This window comes from Hydra vulgaris, chromosome 04 (assembly GCF_038396675.1).
Source record: "Hydra vulgaris chromosome 04, alternate assembly HydraT2T_AEP".
Lineage (NCBI taxonomy): Eukaryota > Metazoa > Cnidaria > Hydrozoa > Anthoathecata > Hydridae > Hydra > Hydra vulgaris.
In genome coordinates this window covers 8,797,125-8,817,483 of record NC_088923.1, presented here as the reverse complement: position 1 = coordinate 8,817,483, position 20,359 = coordinate 8,797,125, and the positions used below count along the sequence as shown (strand labels likewise).

Sequence of the window (20,359 nt, the reverse complement as noted above, 5' to 3'; positions counted from 1 at the left end):
ATCTACCAAATGAGTTGGAGATTTCACGAATGAACTGTGTAATGGCTTGTTCAGTTGAACAATTTTTTTTAAAACCGAATTGATTTTTATATAGAAGTTTATTTAGATTAAGGTAATTGTATGTTCTATTGTATATAATTCTTTTTAAAATTTTTGAGAAGGTTTAAAGAAGTGAGATAATTACTAATATTTGATTTTTTTCAATCTTTGTAAATTGGAGTAACTTTAGCTATTTTTAATTGGTCGGGGAAAAAAACCTTGCTGTATAGATGCCCTGAACTGAATTGAAAATTTAAAATCATTCTTTATAAAGAATGATTTTAAATTTTCAAAGCAATCAATGACAATGTTGCCATTTATTTCGTCCGCACCCGTAGCTTTTTTTCTTTTGAGAGATTTCTAAGCTCTCTCATACTCATCAAAAGATAAGTCAGAATATAAATTATCTATAAAAAGCGAATTATTTATAGGCTCTAGGAAATCACTAAAAGTTTTTTCCCTAATAGGAATCTTATTTGCCAATTTAGTTCCTATATCAATAAAATATTTATTAAACTCGTTTGCAATTTCGTTTGGTTCATATATATTTGTTTTATTTATTTTAATTACTTAAGGAAGGTAGTTTGAATTTGTTTTTTGTTTTCCTGTTATTTCTTTCAACGTTCTCCAAGTATTTTTTGAGTCGTTTTTAAATTTACTAACTAAATTTGAATAATAATTTTTTTAGCTTTTTACGAATTTTTTCAAATAAATGTTGGTAATTTTATCTGATTTTGTTTTTAAATATATTATATATGGTTTCTGTTTGATTTTAGAGGATTTTTTAAGTTCTTTGGTAATCCATGGACTGTTCAAGGTTGTTTTTTTTGTTATTTGTTCACAAAGTGGAAAGTTTGCATTGCACATTCAGAAGAAAGTATTAAAAACTTATTATATATTGTATTTGCGTCATCAAGCTAATATATTTCCAATGCAGAAGTGATAACTGATATTGAAAGGATTTTTTATTGTTTTCGTTGAAGACACATTTTTTATTATATTTTGTCTTTCGGGGTTATTAGAGGATGCAGTGCGAATTGTAAGAAAAATGGGAAAATGATCGGTTATGTCGGTTTTTATAATTCCTTTTTGTAATTTGTTATTACAAATATCTGTTGCAAAGTATTATCAATCAACGTCGTTGAAGTTTTGGTTATACTGGTAGGGCGATTAATTAAAGGAAGAGCTCCTGTCATAAATATTTCATCATAAAAAGTTTTTACTGTTTTATCTTTTTATAAATTAGACAGTTCATGTTGAAATTTCCAATTATAAAAGTAATTTTGTTTTCTTTGCTACCTTTGTGAATGATATTACGCTGTAAAAAGAAACTAAGATTTTCAGACTTCATCAGAAGGTCAACAGCAGCTTAATAGAATACTTTTTTATACATCAGAATACATCAGAAGGTCAACAGCAGCTTAATAGAATACTTTTTTTTTTTATTGTTTAAAATTTCAATAGTTACGATTTCTTTATCACCGTCAGAAACGCACGTATCATTCCTAATGTTATGTACAACGTGTTCCTTAACGTAAATCAGAACTCCTCCACCCCGTTTATTTGTTTGTCTTACAAAATTGTTTCAAACCTGGAAGATGGAAAATAGAATTATTTTTAAACTCATTCGAAGAAATCCATGTTTCTGTTAAGCAAATTATATTAAAAATATTTTCAGTTTCATCTAAAAAATCACAAAACTTTTTAGAATTTTTATTTAGACTTAATTTAGATATTAATGTGAAGACTTATTTAGATATTAATGTGACTTTAGACTTATTTAGATATTAATGTGAAGGATTCTGATTTTTTGATTTTCAGTGCCGTTTTTATTGAGAAATTCTTTAAATTTTTATTTGTTGGGATAAAGTTAAGAACAATATGTGTTCACATCATTAAAAAAGTTGACATTTGGATCTGTATTAAGATCTGATTTTAAGTATTTATCATGAAAATTAAAAGTAAAGGATTCGTAGTCATCAATTTTTGTTTTTGAATTTGGTTATAGAATATTAAAAGAATTCCTTTATAATTATAGGTCAAGCGTAATTAATTTATTGTAAGTTACTTTAGCAAACTTACCTTTCGCTCTCAATTTTTTCGCTTCTTTGAAAAGCTTTCTTCGTAAATCCATTGTAAAATCGCTTCGTTAACGTACAACCGCTCGTTCCGAAGCTTCATCGTCGTATATTTGTTTAACACTAGGGCTTTGTCTTTGTAGTTTTGAAATCGGAAAACTATTGATCTGTTTTTTCTTATTTCTTTTCCAACTCGATGTGCTCTATCTATTAAAATTTTTACTTGTATATTAAGCTTTGTATTGAGGAATTCTTTGATTTTTTGTTCCCTTCCTTCCCAAGTTTCATTAACTTTATCTTCAATCCCAACAAATCTCAAGTTGTTTCTACGGCTTCTGTCTTCTATTTTCTCTTTTATGTTATTGTTTTAATATACCAGATATAAGTAATATTTTCAATATTACTTATATCTGGTATTTTGACTCTGTTTTTTTTTAATGCTGTGAGTTCGATTTTATTATTTTATCATAGCTTTTACTTATAAATTCGACAGCTTTTTGTACCTCAGATAATTCTTTTTTTAACGTAAAGTTTTCATCTTTTAAGTTATTAAATTTAATTTCCATTTTTTCAATCCGATCATTAAAAATTTTCATCATAGTATTCTCATGACTTTCAAGTATTTCTTTAAGTTGTGCTGGTGTAAAGTTTTTCGCCATTATTATGAGTTTTTTAAAACGCTTTTAAAACACGTCCGTTCGCGGTGAATTTCACGGTGAATGTTAAAATATTATCATTTATATCAGCGCGAGATTTAATGTTGAAGTGTAGATATTTATTTTTTCATAAAAATTTTTTATTTACTTTGTAAACAACGCAGAGGACACTATTTTTGACTTCATTTAAAGATACATATAGTATGAGCATGCTCAAGTGTTACCCAGTGTTTTTTAGCGAGATTATAATTAATTATATAAGATATTAATTGCTTTTTGAATAAAAGCAAAATTTAGTTCTTCTAATTCTAATTTAGTTATAAAATCTTCAATTTTATAACAATATTAAAATATCTGTGTAGCTTATTTCAAAAAATTTGTATTTTTATTGTTAAAAAGTTTGAGTTAATAAAGTTGTAAAAATAGCGATTTTTTTTTTTGACGTAAAAATAAAACTATCGCTTCATTAAAAGTGGCTTAAAATTTGATTTTTTTAATAAGTTTTGCTAATAAAGAATCATTTTATTCCACAAATTAGTTTTAATTATCAGGTTGGCATTTCTGTAGTTAACTAATGTTATTTTTTTAGGCTAATCTAAAGTGCTCATATTATCAAGTGGTTTGGGTAATATAAGCACTTTCGCAACTTTATTAAAACTTCTGTATTAAAAAAAAAAGTTCGAGTGCCCAAATATCTAAGTGGATCATGAGTAGCGATCCCTAAAAATTGTTTATTTGCAAAAAATTTAATTCCTGTATAACTATTTTTTAAAATACTCTGATTTTCGTTTTAAGTGCCCACTAATCTACCATATTATCTATAAATATTAAAGTTGGAACTATTTTAAACATGAAACACAAAGAAAATTCGTTTGAGAATAGTTTCCAGTTTTGTAAAAATGCTTTTAAAAACTTTCAACCGTGAAAAACTATTAACAAAATCCAGAAAAACTTTAAGAAAAACATGATCATCCATATTTTTTATTATTCGATATATCTTTAACCCATTTGGGACCAAATTTTTTTTTGTAAATATTTTTAATTTTCTATTAGAATCCACGTATGTGAACACAGAAAAAAAAAAAAATTTTCGCAAAACAAGAGTAATGTCATAGGAGGTAATGTCATAGGAGGTAATGGTAATGTCATAGGAGGATATAAATAAATGTTCTTGTTTGGGAACGCTGGCCTTTAAAGCAAGTAAATAAAATTAACAGAATTAGCAAAACATCAAATTATTTATTTGTTCCCATTTGGGAACGCTGGATCGATATGGGTTAAATATTCTTTAAACGTTTAACTTTCAATGTTTATTTATTCTAAAGAGATTTACCACAACAAAAATTTAATCTTTAAAACATTCGAATCGGGCTATGGTGTACTAGTAGATAAACCCTTATAAAACAAATTTATTTTTTTAAGCAATGTACACTTATACTTAGACAGTCATAAATAGATTTTTACAATTATCGAACAAATTTAAATATTTATAAACATTAGTTTGTTTGTCACTTTGAAAGGTGTTCATTATTCTTGTTGTCAATGTCTGGTAGTATTTTCATATAAACCATCGCATGAAAATTTGTAGACGATATGAGAATTGAGCAGCTTAAGAAGTGGATTTTTTATGTAAATTCTGTATTTAAAAAAATGTTCTTTATTACTTGTCAATATAAATTATTTAATACATTTTTACAATATTTTTCTATAACTTTATCAATTTCAGTTTTAGTGAAATTTAAGTGAAATCCAATAAAAGGAAGTTTAAATACTTGTTTAGTATAGTTATTATATTTAATATTTTATATTAGTATATTTATTGTTTTAGTATAGTTATTATCTATAATTATAATAGATAAATAAAAAAAAAACATTTCTCTAGATTTAGAAAACTTCTTTTTAAAAACCTTAAATGATGCACATTTTAAAAGGAAAACTTTTAAGATAACAAACTTTACCCGCAGACATCCTCAATATTCTATTATGCAAATTTCAAAAAATTAAAAAAATGCAAAACAAAATTAAAAAAATGCTAAAAGATCGAAAATATTAAATTACTGCAAATGAAACTATTTCGCAAATATTTATTTTAAAAAAGTAAAAAAATTAAAACTTAATAAAAAAGCCACTGTTTATTTATTACACATCAACTTGACATTGTGATGACTCACTATGTCAAATTATGATGTTAAATTTTTTTCAATAAAAAATATTAAAACTTTAAAAATGAATTTTTAAAAATATCGTTTTTAGTATTTTTATTCAAAAAAATTTATCACAAATAAAATTCAATTTTTGAAAGTTTCGCTCCAGCTTACGGTGCGTTACTAGAAAAATCCTGTAAAAGAAAAAAAAATTTTTTTTACAGCGACGTACACTAATACTTAAAACAATTCTTAGATAAACAATAATTGTAAATTGTAAGAAATTTAAATACTTTTACCTTTTCCAAATTTGTACGTAAGAAAAATTGTATAGAAAGCAATTCTTTAGCTGACCCAAAAGAGATGTAATTAGTCGATGTCGGAAACATATTTTTATTGCAATTACCATTGTTTTGTCCATCAGCTGTCCACCAGTTGCTACAATTGTTGAATACCATACCGTTTACATTAAATCGATCTGGTTCACCAGCTTGAAAATAAAATTAAAATCGAATCAATGAACATCTCATGAATGCATTAAGCTTAGATTAAAAGCAAAATGAAATAGAAAAAAAAAGAAATACTTACAATGATGGGACAGTTGTTCAAGTTTGGCAAACAGAGCAGGTCTAACTATTTTTAATTCCAAAAATGTATTTTTTTGGAAATTGTCCAGAAGAGAAAAGGGGTCATAAGAACCAGCCAAAAAATGACAATAGTATTCCTAACAGGTACCAATAGAAGATTTGCAGAGGCAAAGAATGAAGTCATGAGTAAGGAAATGGCAAGCACGACAAAGAGAGGTGCAACTTTGTAATTGATTGTATATATGGTTTTCTGAGAGGTAGTAAATGAAAATCCAAGAAAACATAAATTTAAGGAGTTAGTGAGATATTGCAAAAACTGTTTGCAGTAAATAACTGAGTTTTGTTGGAGTTAAAATTCAAGAGCTACTGCAAGCATCAAGCTGTTAGAGAAGACAGATCAGATTTAATGCCTGTTCTAAGCGATCAAAAAGTGATGACTTTTGACAAGGCTGAAGTATATAGTTGTGTTGTCAGCAAATAGGGCTACTTTAGATGTAAGATTGTTAGGAAGATCATTAATATAGATGTGAAATAATACAGACCAAAGATAGAACTTTGTGGTGCCCCAGAAGTTACTGGAAATAAATGAAATTGTTAGCTTTTAAGGTTGATGTTATTACTGCAGTTAGAAAGGAATGATTTAATAACCTCAAACACTTCCCTAGATACATCATATGAAGAAAGCTTGTAGAAAAAATACCAATACACCAAACTTTATTGAAAGCTATTGATATATCAAGAACAATAACCCTTGCCTCGCCTTGTCTAATGCTCACCTTTAGTCAGCTGTAGAACAACAGGATCGAAGTCAGTACTGGTAATCAGTGATGGTATCAGAGAGTAAGTTGTTGGTCTCAAGACTCAAAAATCTTGCTAATAGAGAGAAGACTGATTGAATAATAGCTACAAAGGTCAGAGTGTTTATAAGAATTTTTAACAACTGGAACCACAGATGCTATTTTCCAGCAGGCAGGAAAACAAGATACATTAATCACTTATTAAATTTTTAGGAGAGTGAGTTATAGAGAACACTATTATAAGAATATGACCGGTCAGGAATGTTGTATGAAAAATCAGTAGAAACATTTATAAAAGGGAGGGTTGATAAAAGGTGGGGGAAGGGAGGGGGAGGTAGGGGTTTGAGGGGGATTTTTTATGTTACAATATTTTTAAAGGTTTTTTTATAAATAATTTCAGTTTATAAATCTAAACTAAAACAATTTAATTTTAGTGTGGCTTGCGGTCAAATGCGCATTTTCTAACATGTGCTGTTTTATCCTAATTTCAATAGGATTTAATATGCTCGTATAAGTTTTATACTGTAGTCAAAAGCTCATTTTCAACAAATCAAGATTTACTAGGTCGGCGATTTTTAAAGCCTGTTTACACTGAAAGTTTTTGTTTTTATCAGTGACTGAAACAACTATTTTCTAATTTTTAAGGATCTTAATAAGCAGGTCTTAATAAGCTTGGGGTGAATGGGAAAATTTTCCAAAAATAATATACATCCCCCTTCCCTTTTATTAAGGACTCAAGAGTACAAATATAAAAAATATTCAACTTTCATTTATTTATTTTATTTTATTTCAGCGTGAAAAAAGTAAACTAAAAAATAAATGAAGGAAAATATAAAACTTCATCACTGAAGTAGATTCTTCACACAATTTATTAAAGCTGACAAAACTGTCAAACTTAGTAACATATTCAGCCCTTGAAAAAATTCTTTTTAAAACCTTTGGACTATCAGTTAATATACAGTAGTTTGAAAATGTGTTAGAAAAAGTGTTATTAACGCCTGAAAGAAACCCAATTCAAGAAAAATAGATATGTATTTATACTTTAACAAAATTAAAAGATTCAGAGGATTTGTTAGTGAATCATGATCCTGTTATGTAATAACAGGACCATGATTCAAAAAAAATAAGTTTAAAATAAGATATTTATTTTGTAAAAGTTTGTTTTTTAGGTATGCAAGTGTACTCTAAATAATACTCTTCAAAAGACACTTCAAAATATAGTTCCTCGTTTGTTTTTTTTTCTACTATTCTTGTTAATAATGTTTATAGTCCATTATGTCTCGACGAAAGCGTTAAGTTATCCTGAATATGCATTGTAGGCCTCACAGATTCTACAACATGCTTTCACAGAATATGTTCTCACTCTTGCCTTGATAAATTGTCCACATGCATAGCAATGTAACTACTAGAGGCAAATAATTTCTTAATGTCAATTAATTCATGAAAATAAACTTAAAAGATAAGTAGTTAAATTGAAATTAACTTTTAATTTGTTAATTTTAATTGTTTAATTTGTTATTCTCTGACGAAATAAAAAAATAACATAAACTGAACTGTTGGTTTGAATCACCTTTCATTTGTGTGGATACTGTTTAACAATCCAAGAACATGATTTTTGAATGTTCTCCATAATACTGGTTATAGGAAAATTTAGATTTTTAATATTAAACTAAATTTGTGGGCTGGCTTCACATTACCATGTTTGAGCATTTTTAATAAATATTCAAATATTATTTTAGATGATAAATATTCAAGGTTATTTTAGATGAAAGCTAAAAGAGTAATTTATTATTATTTGAAGAAAATTTAAAAATTGAATTAATTTGGGAGTCAGGTTCCCACTACTTATTGATAAGAAGTTTATTACTTAAAAATAAAAGCATTTTGACAAATTTAGATTTAAAATAATGTTACTATAATAATATTATAATAATATTATAAAGGATTTTAATGGTTTTATAATGCAGTATATATTTTAAGATAAAAAGTAAAAACAGTAAAAAATGTTATAAACTAATAATAGTTAAAAACTTCATAACAAATCATATATTTGGTTTTTCAAACAAAATATCAAAATATCTCTCTGGTTTTGAAAACAAATGTTCATGAGATCTGGCCATATGCTCATTTAAACCACAATCTTGGCATAACTTTGGAGGATGCAATTAGATCATTTGGTTTAAAGCGCCAGACACAGACGAGTTAATTTAAAGAACTCAGACTAGTCAATTTTTGTTTTTTATGACCCAATCAATAATCTATATGACACCATTACAGTAGTTTTAAAAACCTGGTAGTCCCATTTATTTATGAATGTGTAATGCATGCTTTATTGATCAGATTTGATTTGAGGTTTTTTTAGTCAGTCCTTTTTGTGTGGCAAATCTCCAATTTTATTAGGATATCATCCTCATTAACTAGTTTTTGTACAGCATACATGTTGCTTCTGTTGATCGATCAACAAGGAATCCTTCACTAACTCTCTCAATATCTGTTCATTCAGTAGTTTTTTTATGCAAAGTATACAATCAGCACCTTCTAGTCTGCTGATGAGTTGTTTAAATTTTAAATCCTTTATTGTATCTTGTTATAAATTTCAATATTAATATAATTTTTTCCAAACAGACAACACGTTCCTTTGACATTTAATTCTTTTTGTGCATTATTAGTTGTTGGGACAATACGATCTAGCAAATCTTGATTAGTTTCTGTTTCCCTTATCAAAAACACAGGACATAATCTCAATGCATTTGGTGAATTTCAGTGTCATATTTGTAATAGGATCTAGCAAACCTTGATTAGCTTCTGTTTCCCTTATCAAAAACACAGGACATAATCTCAATGCATTTGGTGAATTTCAGTGTCATATTTGTAATAAGATCTAGTAAACCTTGATTAGCTTCTGTTTCCCTTATCAAAAACACAGGACATAATCTCAATGCATTTGGTGAATTTCAGTGTCATATTTGTACTAGCTCAATATTTTTGATTTGCGTTCAATCATTTCAACAGTTTTTTTTCCCTTCAAGCAGGTCAGAAATAGATAAAAGAAATCTTCATTTTCTCATTTGCTCATTACTTAGTAAGGTATCTATTGTTTTATTGTTTAAGTAATCTATTGTGCTATTATTTTATTGTTAGTAAGGTATTTATTGTTTGCTCTTTACTTAGTAAGGTATCTATTGTTTCCATATGGTTTTTAAAAAGTGCATTATCAACACAAGGAATACTCTTATTATTTTGTGTATTAACTTTATATAAGAGGTAACTCAATAACTGGTTAATATTTAACTCTGGGCATTTGTTAGTGGTTATTTATTAATTATTATTGAGTTTTTTCTGCAGGTTTGTTAAAGACTGGCTTTTTCTTCAGTATTTGTTGCAACACAAATGTTGTTATGCAAATGTTGCTACTTAAATGTATAACAACTAGAACAAATCAAATTGTTCATTGAAAAAAAAAAAACTAAATCAATACAAGTTATAAAAAAAAGAAATACTTTTACAAATAATTATGTTGTAATTCTATTTATAATAGAATTTTTCATGATTAGAAGGCATTTTAGTTTCATCTTTAAATTTATTAAATAAATTGTTAATATTGCATAAAACCAAATAGAAGCTCTTTATCTTTTATGCAAAACTTTTTTAAAAATTTGAATAGAATTTTGATTAAAATGAATACAATTTTAATCTGATGTTTGGATTTCTCTTTAAAAAACATATAAAAACTAATATAGAAAAAGCAACAACTATAACACTTTGTCTTGAATTAATTACTGAAAGTACAACAAAATGTTAAATTTAAGCATTTCTTGCCAAATCTTAACACCAATTTATGTGTTAAGTTTTTATTTATGTACACCAGGTACATAAATAAAGTTTTGTAATTAGTTTTTATTGCATAGCACTAAGTGTAAGACACATGAGAAAGATAAAGCAGTTTAATTGTTTTTAAGCAGTTTGTGAATATGTGTAGCAGGAGTCAAAAGTCATATAAATAATAAACGCTGATTTAAAAAATTGAATAATATCATTTTTATTCATTTTTACTTGTTATACTACTTTTTACTTGAATTTTTAATCAAAGTTCATCAGGTTGAAGATCTACATGAGTCTGAAATCTGTTTTGAATTGTTAATCAACGACTAACAATTAAAAATGCTTCCAAAAATAGTGGTTAAAATCCAATACTCAACAACAACATAATGTTTATCACTTAAAAAACACTATGTAACATATTTTTTGTTTTTAAATTGAAAGATTTACATTTCTATTGCTTACATATAAAGACTGTGAAAATTTTTGACAAAAAAAAGAAAAAACTTTAATTTAATTTACTAATGACTAAATAAGATAATGTAGTTATAAATAATAAAAATATATTTCATGATAGCAACACAAAGAAAACTTATGAGACAGAAAAATTTTATATTTTCTTTAATTCCCCAAAAGCAGCCCCTAATGTAGTGCTGAATAATGTTCTTGCTTTACTGTCTTTGATAACTATTTTCAAAGTCAAATGTATCCTGATAAAAGCATTTGGCTTGTTGCTCTGAGTAAGCATCGATGTTTTATTTGAATTTTAAAAGTTGAGTGTCAAAGATACAGAGTTTGGAAGGCATCCATTTTGGTGTGAGAAATCTGAGAATCTGAACCAACTTTATCTATTTTCAGTCTTGTGATTACCCAGAAAGTCATAATTAACTGCAAATGAAGCAGATGAAACCTGATTTGATATGAGGTGGTGACATAAATACTTTCTGAGCTTCTTATCTACCTTCCACTTTGTTCAGTCTCACTTTTTTATACTGAATGTTTAATCTTATTCAACATATATTTTGTTTATTTGTAACACAACATATCGGCTGAGTATTTACTAAAAAAATTTTTGAGTTCTTAGCAACAGTTTCATATATGGATTTTGGTGTAAAGGTTGAAGAAATTTTAAAAGAAATACATTGGAAACTATTCAAGGATCAACACCAAAGGTTTTAACAGTTAAAGTGTCTTGTGCATTTCTGCTACGGTGCATGCTGGTGAGCATGGTGATCATACAACAAATTTTTATCTCCTGTGGCACCACACTTGTGGCACTATTTTCTGCCAGCATCAAACAAACTTCAACAGAACAAGTTTTAGTAAATTTTAACAAACAGAAAAACACTCTTTAAGTTTTAGTAAATTTTTAACAAACGGAAAAAAAATCTACAAGTTTTAGAAAACTTTTAACAAACAAACAAAAAAACTAATAAAAAAGTCTCAGTTAACTTTTAACAAACAAAATAAACAAAATTTTATTTAAAAAAATTTCCGGTTTTTGATAAAGTTTTGCTAAATGTATTGCAAATATAAAAAGAAAATCCAAAATTAATTTTTTTCGATCTAAGACAGTTTACTAGTTTAACAATTGACCAATCATTTTTGTTAAGAGTCTTTGGTTTCCTCATAACTTTTAATCTAGTCAATTATACAGTCAATCAAAGTGGTTTAAATTAATTTTAAATCTTTGCTGTTTTTTAAGCAACAATTGTTTTGAACAATTCTGAACGCTTATTCTGCAAATCATTTCTTGCTGTTTAATTTTGATATATTTTATATACTTATACTTCTGGATAATATCATCCTGCTTAACTTTAGTGCAGTGGTTCTAGAGGATAGCTTTTGCTTAACCCATGACTATGGAAGACTTTAAAGTAGTCCAATGCTAAAACTTTTTTAAAAAAGAAAGGAAAAAACTTTTACTACACACAGATCATAAATTGACCTTTGACCTTTTTTAGGTTTGATTTTGGAACACCCCAAATATTTCTATAGATTCTTTTCCAGATAAAATTCTTTTTAAGAAACTTTCAGGTTACACAAAACCGTAAAAATTAAAATCCTTCAGGTGGCACATTTTCAGAAAAGGCATTTAAAGGAGGCAGATCTATGAAATTCTCATGTTCAAGTTAAGTAACTTCCAGAAATGCTGCAAACCTTAAATTTTTACAAACTAATACTAATATCAAATAATGTTCAGTTGAAAAAAAAAAAAAAAAAAATTAATTTTGGGAACAGAAAACACAATGCTTATGGGGCACCGACTAAAAATAGGGCAAATAAAAAATTTTGAAAAATATTTTCGTACTATCTTATAATAAATGAAATTTTATTCAAAGAATTCAAATTATAAAAATAAAATTTATATTATAAATATTAAATATTACAGTTCAAAAGTTAGGACCAAAAAACTTTTATTCCCCCTGTTTCTTCCAAAAAGAAGAGGACTTTTTAATGAGGACTTTTTAATGAATTTCAATTTGGTTAAAGAAATTACAAAAATATTTTTCAAATGCACATGTCCCCCTCTTAATCAGGGCAAGTGGCCTCAAATTTTGCAGTTTTCTTGTTCTCAGACTTTAATCACAGTTATTTTATGGACACATCTGTCTTTTTACAACCATATGATACTATGTGATTATATGACTTTGTATACAAAAGATTTTAGTCTTTAAAATGCCTGAATATCATAAGTCCCTTTATTATACAAAAAAAGCTTAACAAAAAATGTTAATAAACATTTTTTGTTTAACTTCACTAACTAAGCATTTAATATAATATAGCTCAATAACTACATGTTCATGCTGGAAAAAGTTTCAGCAATTTGTTTACTTCTTTCACCATACTTTGAGCTGACGACAGATACATTAAATCTATTTACCATAGGCTTCATTTTTTGGTGCAAGGCTTCTGTTTAGTGTTATATATATCTTGACAGAGAGCAGATCTTATATCTTGACAGAGAGCAGCTGTGCATATCTATGAAGGTTTCTAGATGAGAACTTATTGCATGTACTTTCCATGTCACACTGAGGCTTTTCTTCAAGAACTAAAATATATAAGTGTATATAAAGAAAATATTTAAAGTAAGAAAAGCTATTAAAGATTATAAGTTTATATCATACTTACTTCTGAACAGTATGTTTGAGAATGTTTAAATCTGTTAAGTTTTGAATAACGTCGTGGTATTGTGGATATAGTGGTTCACTAAATGTACTTGTCACAATTCTGTCAAACTTCCTTAATGAGTCAATTAAAGTAAATAGCTCTACCGGAATTACTAATGCAAGACTGTCAACTTTTTTTAATATTGTTCTTGTAACATTACCATCATATGTACCTCCATGATAACCTTCCTGTATAACACCAAGGCTATTCACTCATTTTTTTAAACCTGCTAAGAGGGGTATGGTATAATTACAAATGTGATTTACCTAACCCATGAGAAGATAAAATTCTGGTAAAGGTATTATGCTTATGAATGGTAAAGGCATTATGCTTATGAATAGCAACTCAGGATCATCTTCCTTTATAAGACAATGCTTCACAACATTCTGAGTGAAAATAAATGGAAATGCCAACTCTTACAAATGTATTGAAAAGATCCTGTTTTCTGTACTCAATTACAAACTCAAGATATTCTGATATTCTTTTACACAAACTAAACCTCTTTTACATGATTTAGTATCCCTTTCTTTTTATCCTCCAAAGAAACATTTTCTAAGTTCTTAAGTATCTTTGCTTTATCATCCAATTTCTTTTCCATATAACTTTCAAACTTAACTCCGTTTTGCCTGAAGGTCTTCAAGAGAACATTTGATTGAACTTAGTAGATTGCAATCAAACAACTGACTTGTTAAACTCTGAAAATGGTATTTCTGTCTGTTTCATACTAACTTGACTTAGAGTTATGGGGACTTTGGATCCACTTATATAATTGACAAAAATGTTTAGAAAGGCAAAACATTTTACAAATATATTCAAAGAAAGCAAGATTTATAACATATCAGTGGAAAACAGCATTTCTTCACCTTTTTCCATATGATTGTTTTAGTATATATCTTTTAGAATATTGGTCATTATTTGGCATTGAACATAAACAATAGGACAGTGAAAAATTTGTTTTACAAATGAGATAATAATAAGAAACATTCAGATTTTAAATAATAGTATTATTATTAATTTTTAAAGAAATATATTTTATAAATATTTTACATTAATATCTTTATTTAAGAGATAAGTTGCCAGATTCTTTGATTCCTTTCCAGGGTAGCATTTATGATCTTTACCAATAACTTGAAAACATTTTTGACAAACTTTAAAGCAAGCAGCATTTGAACTCTTGCAAACTCCAACTTTTCCTGTAACTATTTTCTTTCTGTTTTATTTGTCTATTTTTATTTAAAGAATTATCTGACGAATATAATTCCAACTAATTTAAAAAAACCATAATATAGAACCTAAGATTTTACAAGTTTTTTTTTTTTTTTTAAATAATTCACCTCCCCAAAGCCAAGAAGGCCACTACAGATGAGGAGGCTACTTGTGGTTATCACCCTCTCTCAACTCTATAACTCCTAAACACGAACCTTGACGAACAAGGCCGCTGCGCGGAGAAACAAGTTGCCAATTTGCAAATTTTGCATTTATTGCAACTACTGCAATTTTGCATTTATTGCAAAAACTGCAGTAGATTCTTTGTTCCATTTCCATTTAACTGATATTGAAAGAAGTTTTCCAGTTTAAGTAGGTACATATTTTTTTTACACGTAAGTCATAGTCCAGCTAGATACTTCATAACTGTAATACTATAGTCATTATGACAATGCTTTACAACAGGCTTTTCCAAATTTTTTGTAACTGGACCCTTAGTGTTTTTAGTAAAGCAACAAGCACAGACTGAAAGTCTGTTCAACTTATGAGGTCTTTTCAACTTAAATGTCCTTCCATTATTCGATATTAAATAAGGCGTTTATGAACACTATCTGTAAATTTGATAGTTAATAAAGTATCAAGAGCAAATTTACAAAAAAATAAATAAACTTTAATTAAATAAATTTAAATAACCAATTGCAAAATTTTAACTTAAATCACCTTCCATTTTTTGATATCAAATAAGGCGTTTATGAACACTATATATGAGCAATATTTAATAATATATATGAAAAATATATATTATATGATATATATTATATATATGCATATGATATATAGAGTATAACAGTATAGTATAACAGTTAATAGTTACTAAAATATCAAGAGTAAATTTATAATAAATACAATTAAATATTAAATTTATATATATAATATATATATACTATAGTAAATTTATAAATAAATAAACTTTAATTAAATAAATTTAAATACCAATTTCAAAATTTGTAAAAATCTAATTAATCATAATTACCTTTAAATAACAATTAACAACTTATAAATGGTAATTAATGAAGTTAAGCTAATTTTATACCATAAACTATACTCTTTTGTATAAAAATACTAGTGTCATAAAAATAGATGTGTCCAGAAAATAACTGTGATTAAAGCCTGAGAAGAAAACCGTAAAATTTGAGCCTGCCCTAATTGAGAGGGGAGCATGTGCATTTGAAAAATATTTTTGTAGTTTCTTAAACCAAATCGAAATTCCTTGAAAAATTCAAGTTTCTTAAAAAATTCTTATGTACTTTAGAAGTTATGGTCATGTGTATGGTCATACTTTGTATACATGTATATGGTCATACATGTGTATACATACATGTGTATGGTCACACATACGGACATACATGCGTATGGTCATACTTTAGTATGGTCATACTTTAGAAGTATGGTCATATGGTCATTTAGAAGTTATGGTCATGACAGGTGTCAGATCAGGTTATCCTGCTACTGGTTACATGTAACCCAGTACAATCTGCTTCATGTCCTGCTGCCTTGTAGGATATATCTTTTTAGGCAAAGGCTAGGAAATGCCAACTCTGACTTAAAACACCCCTTGCCTTGGGGCTCTTGGTTGAGTAAAGGCTAGAAATGGTGTCTCGATAAAAATACTCATCTTGGACAGATGTTAAATGCACCCGGCTACTGTCTTATAGAAGGCCTCCCAGGCAAAGACTTAAGGGGTAAACAGATTCTATCTGTTGACCAGCCTCACACCCCTTCTTCATCTATTAGGCTAGCGCAGATGTATTTTTAATACATTGTTTCCAGTTTAGGATGCTGAATGCTGGATCTTCTTGACTCAATGCATGGGTTTTGCTTGCGTCTCTGTTGATATGACTAGGCAACTTATTCTATTATCTCCTAATGAGGGTACAGCTCTAAAACTCAGTTTTATGGTTCTGAGGACGGTTGGTAGTCAGGTTTCCCGAACTCTGTGGTAGCTCTCAGAGAAGCTGGTTCCATCAACAGCTGAAAAATATCAAAGTATTAACAGTGCCATGTTGCGCATGGATGGTGTCCCTTTTTGTACTTTTGATGTGCATCGCAGAGGCCACATTTCGAGCCCTTTGTTACGGCATAAGGTTTATTAGTAGTAATGAAGCAATTGGTTGGGCTATTAAACAGTGTTCTGAGTACTATCTATGCTTCTAGTCAAGTTATTCAATCTAATTTTAAAATGAATAAAGTACCAAAAACTATAAAACACAAAAAACCATCATCATCACCAAGTTCTTTAAACCTATCATTCACTAATATTCATGGTCTTCGAAGTAACTTTTCTTATGTTGAGTCTTATCTCTTGCAAAGTTCACCAGACCTACTTACTCTTTGTGAGACTAATTTGAGTTCAGCTGTCTCATCTTGTGATCTTAGTGTTAATGGTTATCTTCCTTTAATTCGTAAAGACTCCAATAGTCGCATGCTTGGCCTGGACATTTACATTCGTAAGAATTCACCCTCTATTATTATATGCTATTAATTCACCCTCTATTATTAAATAGACTATTCTTTCATGTGCTTTCGTTTAGCACCACTTCACTCTATTGCCTTTCTCTTTTGTTCTATATCGCTCTCCTTCATCTCAAGACTGCACTCTTTTTGATGTTATTTCTGATCATATTGACCAAGCCTTCTCTCTTTATCCATCAGCTAATATAGTTGTTGTCGGTGACTATAATGCTCACCACTTTGAATGGCTCGGCTCTACTGTCAGTGATTCTGCAGGCATTAAAGCCCACAACTTTTGCCTTTCTCAATCTCTAACTCAATTAGTCAACTTTCCAGACAACCCAAAACATTTACCTTCTCTACTTGACTTATGTCTTGTTTCTGATCCTTCTCCACATTTACCCTTAGGTGCTTCTGATCACAGTTTGATCTCTCTAAAACTAATATCTCATTCTTCTTCATCACCTGAATCCCCCTGTTATCGAACCTCTTACAACTACAGTAAAGCTGACTGGGATTCTTTCCGTGATTTTCTTCGTGATGGCCCTTGGGTAGAAATCTTTTGTCTTCCTGTCAACAAATGTGCTTCTTACATAACTTCGTGGATTTAGGCTGGCATGAAATATTTTGTTCCCTCTCGACGATTCCAGGTCAAGCCTCCTTACATAACTTCGTGGATTAAGGCTGGCATGGAATATTTTGTTCCCTCTTGACGATTCCAGGTCAAGCCTCACTCTTCTCCATGGTTTTCCTCACACTATGCTGCTGCGACTGCCAATCGAAACCGTTACTTCCATATTTATCAGCAAAACAATTCTCCAGAAAACAGACGTCTGTTTATTACTGCAAGAAACAATTGTAAAAAGGTTTTGTCTAACGCCAAAACCCTCTATTCTCAGGTCATGAAATCTCGCATCTCATCTCAAAAATTAGGCTCTTGTGACTTCTGGAGAATCTTTAATAATATCAATAATAAGGGCAAATCTTTAATTCCACCTCTCTTGTATGGTTCAGACTTTGTCACCTCACCTAAAGACAAAGCTGAATTGTTTGCTAAAGAGTTTTCATCAATATCATCTCTTGATTCCACTAGCTGCGTTGTACCTAATATTGTCAACAAACAGGTTGATCCATTGCTTGACATTCATATCACTCCAGCTTCTGTATCTAAAGTGATTTCCTGCCTAGACTCTTCTACAGCTTGTGGCCCGGACAACATACCTGTTATTGTCTTGCAGAAGTGTTCTCCAGAGCTGTTGTCTATACTCTCAAAACTATTCAACAAGTGCTTATCAGAGTCTTGTTTTCTAGCCTGCTGGAAAGCGGCATCTGTTATCCCTATCTTCAAAAATTCTGGACAGCAATCTGATTTGTCTAACTACCATCCCATAAGTCTTTTTCCTATCATAAGCAAGGTTTTTAAATCTCTAATTAACAAACACTTAATTTCTCATCTTGAATCTAATAACTTACTTTCTGACCATCAATATGGATTTCAATCTTCTCATTCTATAGCTGATTTGCTAACAGTAATAACTGATAGGTTTTATCGTGCATTAGATAAAGGTGGAGAGGTTAAGGCCATCGCTCTTGACATTTCAAAAGCTTTTGATAAAGATTGGCATGCTGGTCTTTTCCATAAGCTTTCTTCGTATGGTGTATCCGGCAACATCTTTAAGATTATTGAATCCTTTCTTTCCAATCGTAGTATAAAAGTTGTCCTCGATGGACAGCACTCTTCTTCATATTCTGTAACTTCAGGGGTTCCTCAAGGTTCTATCCTTGGCCCTATACTCTTCTTAATTTACATTAACGATCTTTCAGATATTCTCACATCTAAAGTGGCATTGTTTGCTGATGATATTACCATTTATTCTTGTTGTGATAAGAAATCAACACCCTCTGATTGCTTGATGATTTTGACTCATCGTGATGTACTCGATGAGTCATCTACTTTTCATCTTCTAGGATTAACTCTTACTTCCAATCTTTCTTGGAAACCATATATCAAATCAGTTGCAAAATTAGCATCTGCTAAGGTTACATCTCTTTATCGAGCTTGTCACTTTCTTACTTCGGATTCTATTCTTTATCTCTATAAATCTCAAATCCGGCCTTGTATGGAATACTGTTGCCATATCTGGGGCGGATTTTCTAATGATGCCCTTTCTCTTTTAGACAAGGTGGAAAAATGCATTGTAAACATAGTTGGACCTGCTCTTACAGCCAACCTCCAACCATTATCACATCGTCGTAATATTGCTTCTCTTCCATTTTTCTACAAATACTATTATGGGCACTGCTCTAAAGAGTTAGCGTATCTTGTGCCATCAACTAAAACTCATTCTCGTGTTACTCGTCATTTAATTAAGTGTCATCCTTTTTCTGTGACTGTTCCTAAGTGCTCCAAAAACGCTTATTCGTCTAGTTTTTTTCCTCGAACATCAGCTCTTTGAAATTTGCTTCCTTCATCATGCTTTCCTGATTCATATAATTTGCAATCCTTTAAGTCATCCGTCAATGGTTATCTTGCTCTACAATCTTCATATTTTCTCTTTTAGTAACTTCCAACTTTATTTAGTGGCTGCTTGCAGCCTTGTTGGAAGCGAAGATGTTTAAAAAAAAAAATGTAAAATTTAAAATTTTCTAATTTTTTTGGAAAGGGGAGGGGAACAAACATATTTTAGTCATAACTTTTGAACTGTAATATATACTTTTTATAATTTGAATTCTATGAATAAAATTAATTAATGAATAAAATTTCATTAACTATAAGGTAGTACAAAAATATTTTTCATTCAAAATTATTTACTTGAAATAAAAGTATTTACTTATTATTTAATTTTTTATTTGTGGTCGGTGCCCTAAAAGCATTGTTTTTCTATGTTCAAATAAAAAATTTTTTTTTTTTTTGGCAGAACACCATTATTTGATATTGGCAATTATATATTGGTATTAGTATGTAAAAATTAAGGGTTTGCAGCATTTCTGGAAGTTGCTTCACTTGAACATGAGAATTTAATAGGTCAGCCCCCTTTAAATGTCTTTTCTAAAAATGTGCCACCCTCATAATTTTAATTTTTACAGTTTTGTGTAAACTAAAGGTTTCTCAAATAGAATCTATAAAAATATTTGGGGGGTTCCAAAATCAAACCTAAAAGGTCAATTTCTGACCTGTGTATAGCCTAAATTCCCTATTTTTCTTCAAATTTATACAAACATAATTGCTTGTATTCTTCAAACTCTAAAGTTAGAAAAAATAAAGATAATAAATAGAAAAAAAGTAATATAATATTCTTACCTTAAATTTAGGCAAATACTATTTTTATTAGGTGCTTAGTAAACATGTTA

General features: G+C 29.0%; 1 protein-coding gene across 3 annotated transcripts in view; it reads right to left on the bottom strand.

Annotated features, from left to right (window-relative positions):
* Window positions 1-4,634: 4,634 nt before the first annotated feature.
* LOC136079546 (uncharacterized) overlaps window positions 4,635-20,359 on the bottom strand; it is a 117,887-nt gene continuing 102,162 nt past the window's right edge. For all 3 annotated transcript variants that reach the window (XM_065795376.1, XM_065795378.1, XM_065795377.1), the window contains 2 exons: window positions 5,217-5,407; window positions 4,635-5,111 (listed from right to left, as the gene is read on the bottom strand). In XM_065795376.1, coding sequence (XP_065651448.1) covers window positions 5,088-5,111; window positions 5,217-5,407 — 215 coding nt within the window. In that variant the 3' untranslated portion in view covers window positions 4,635-5,087. The remainder of the gene's footprint in view (window positions 5,112-5,216; window positions 5,408-20,359) is intronic.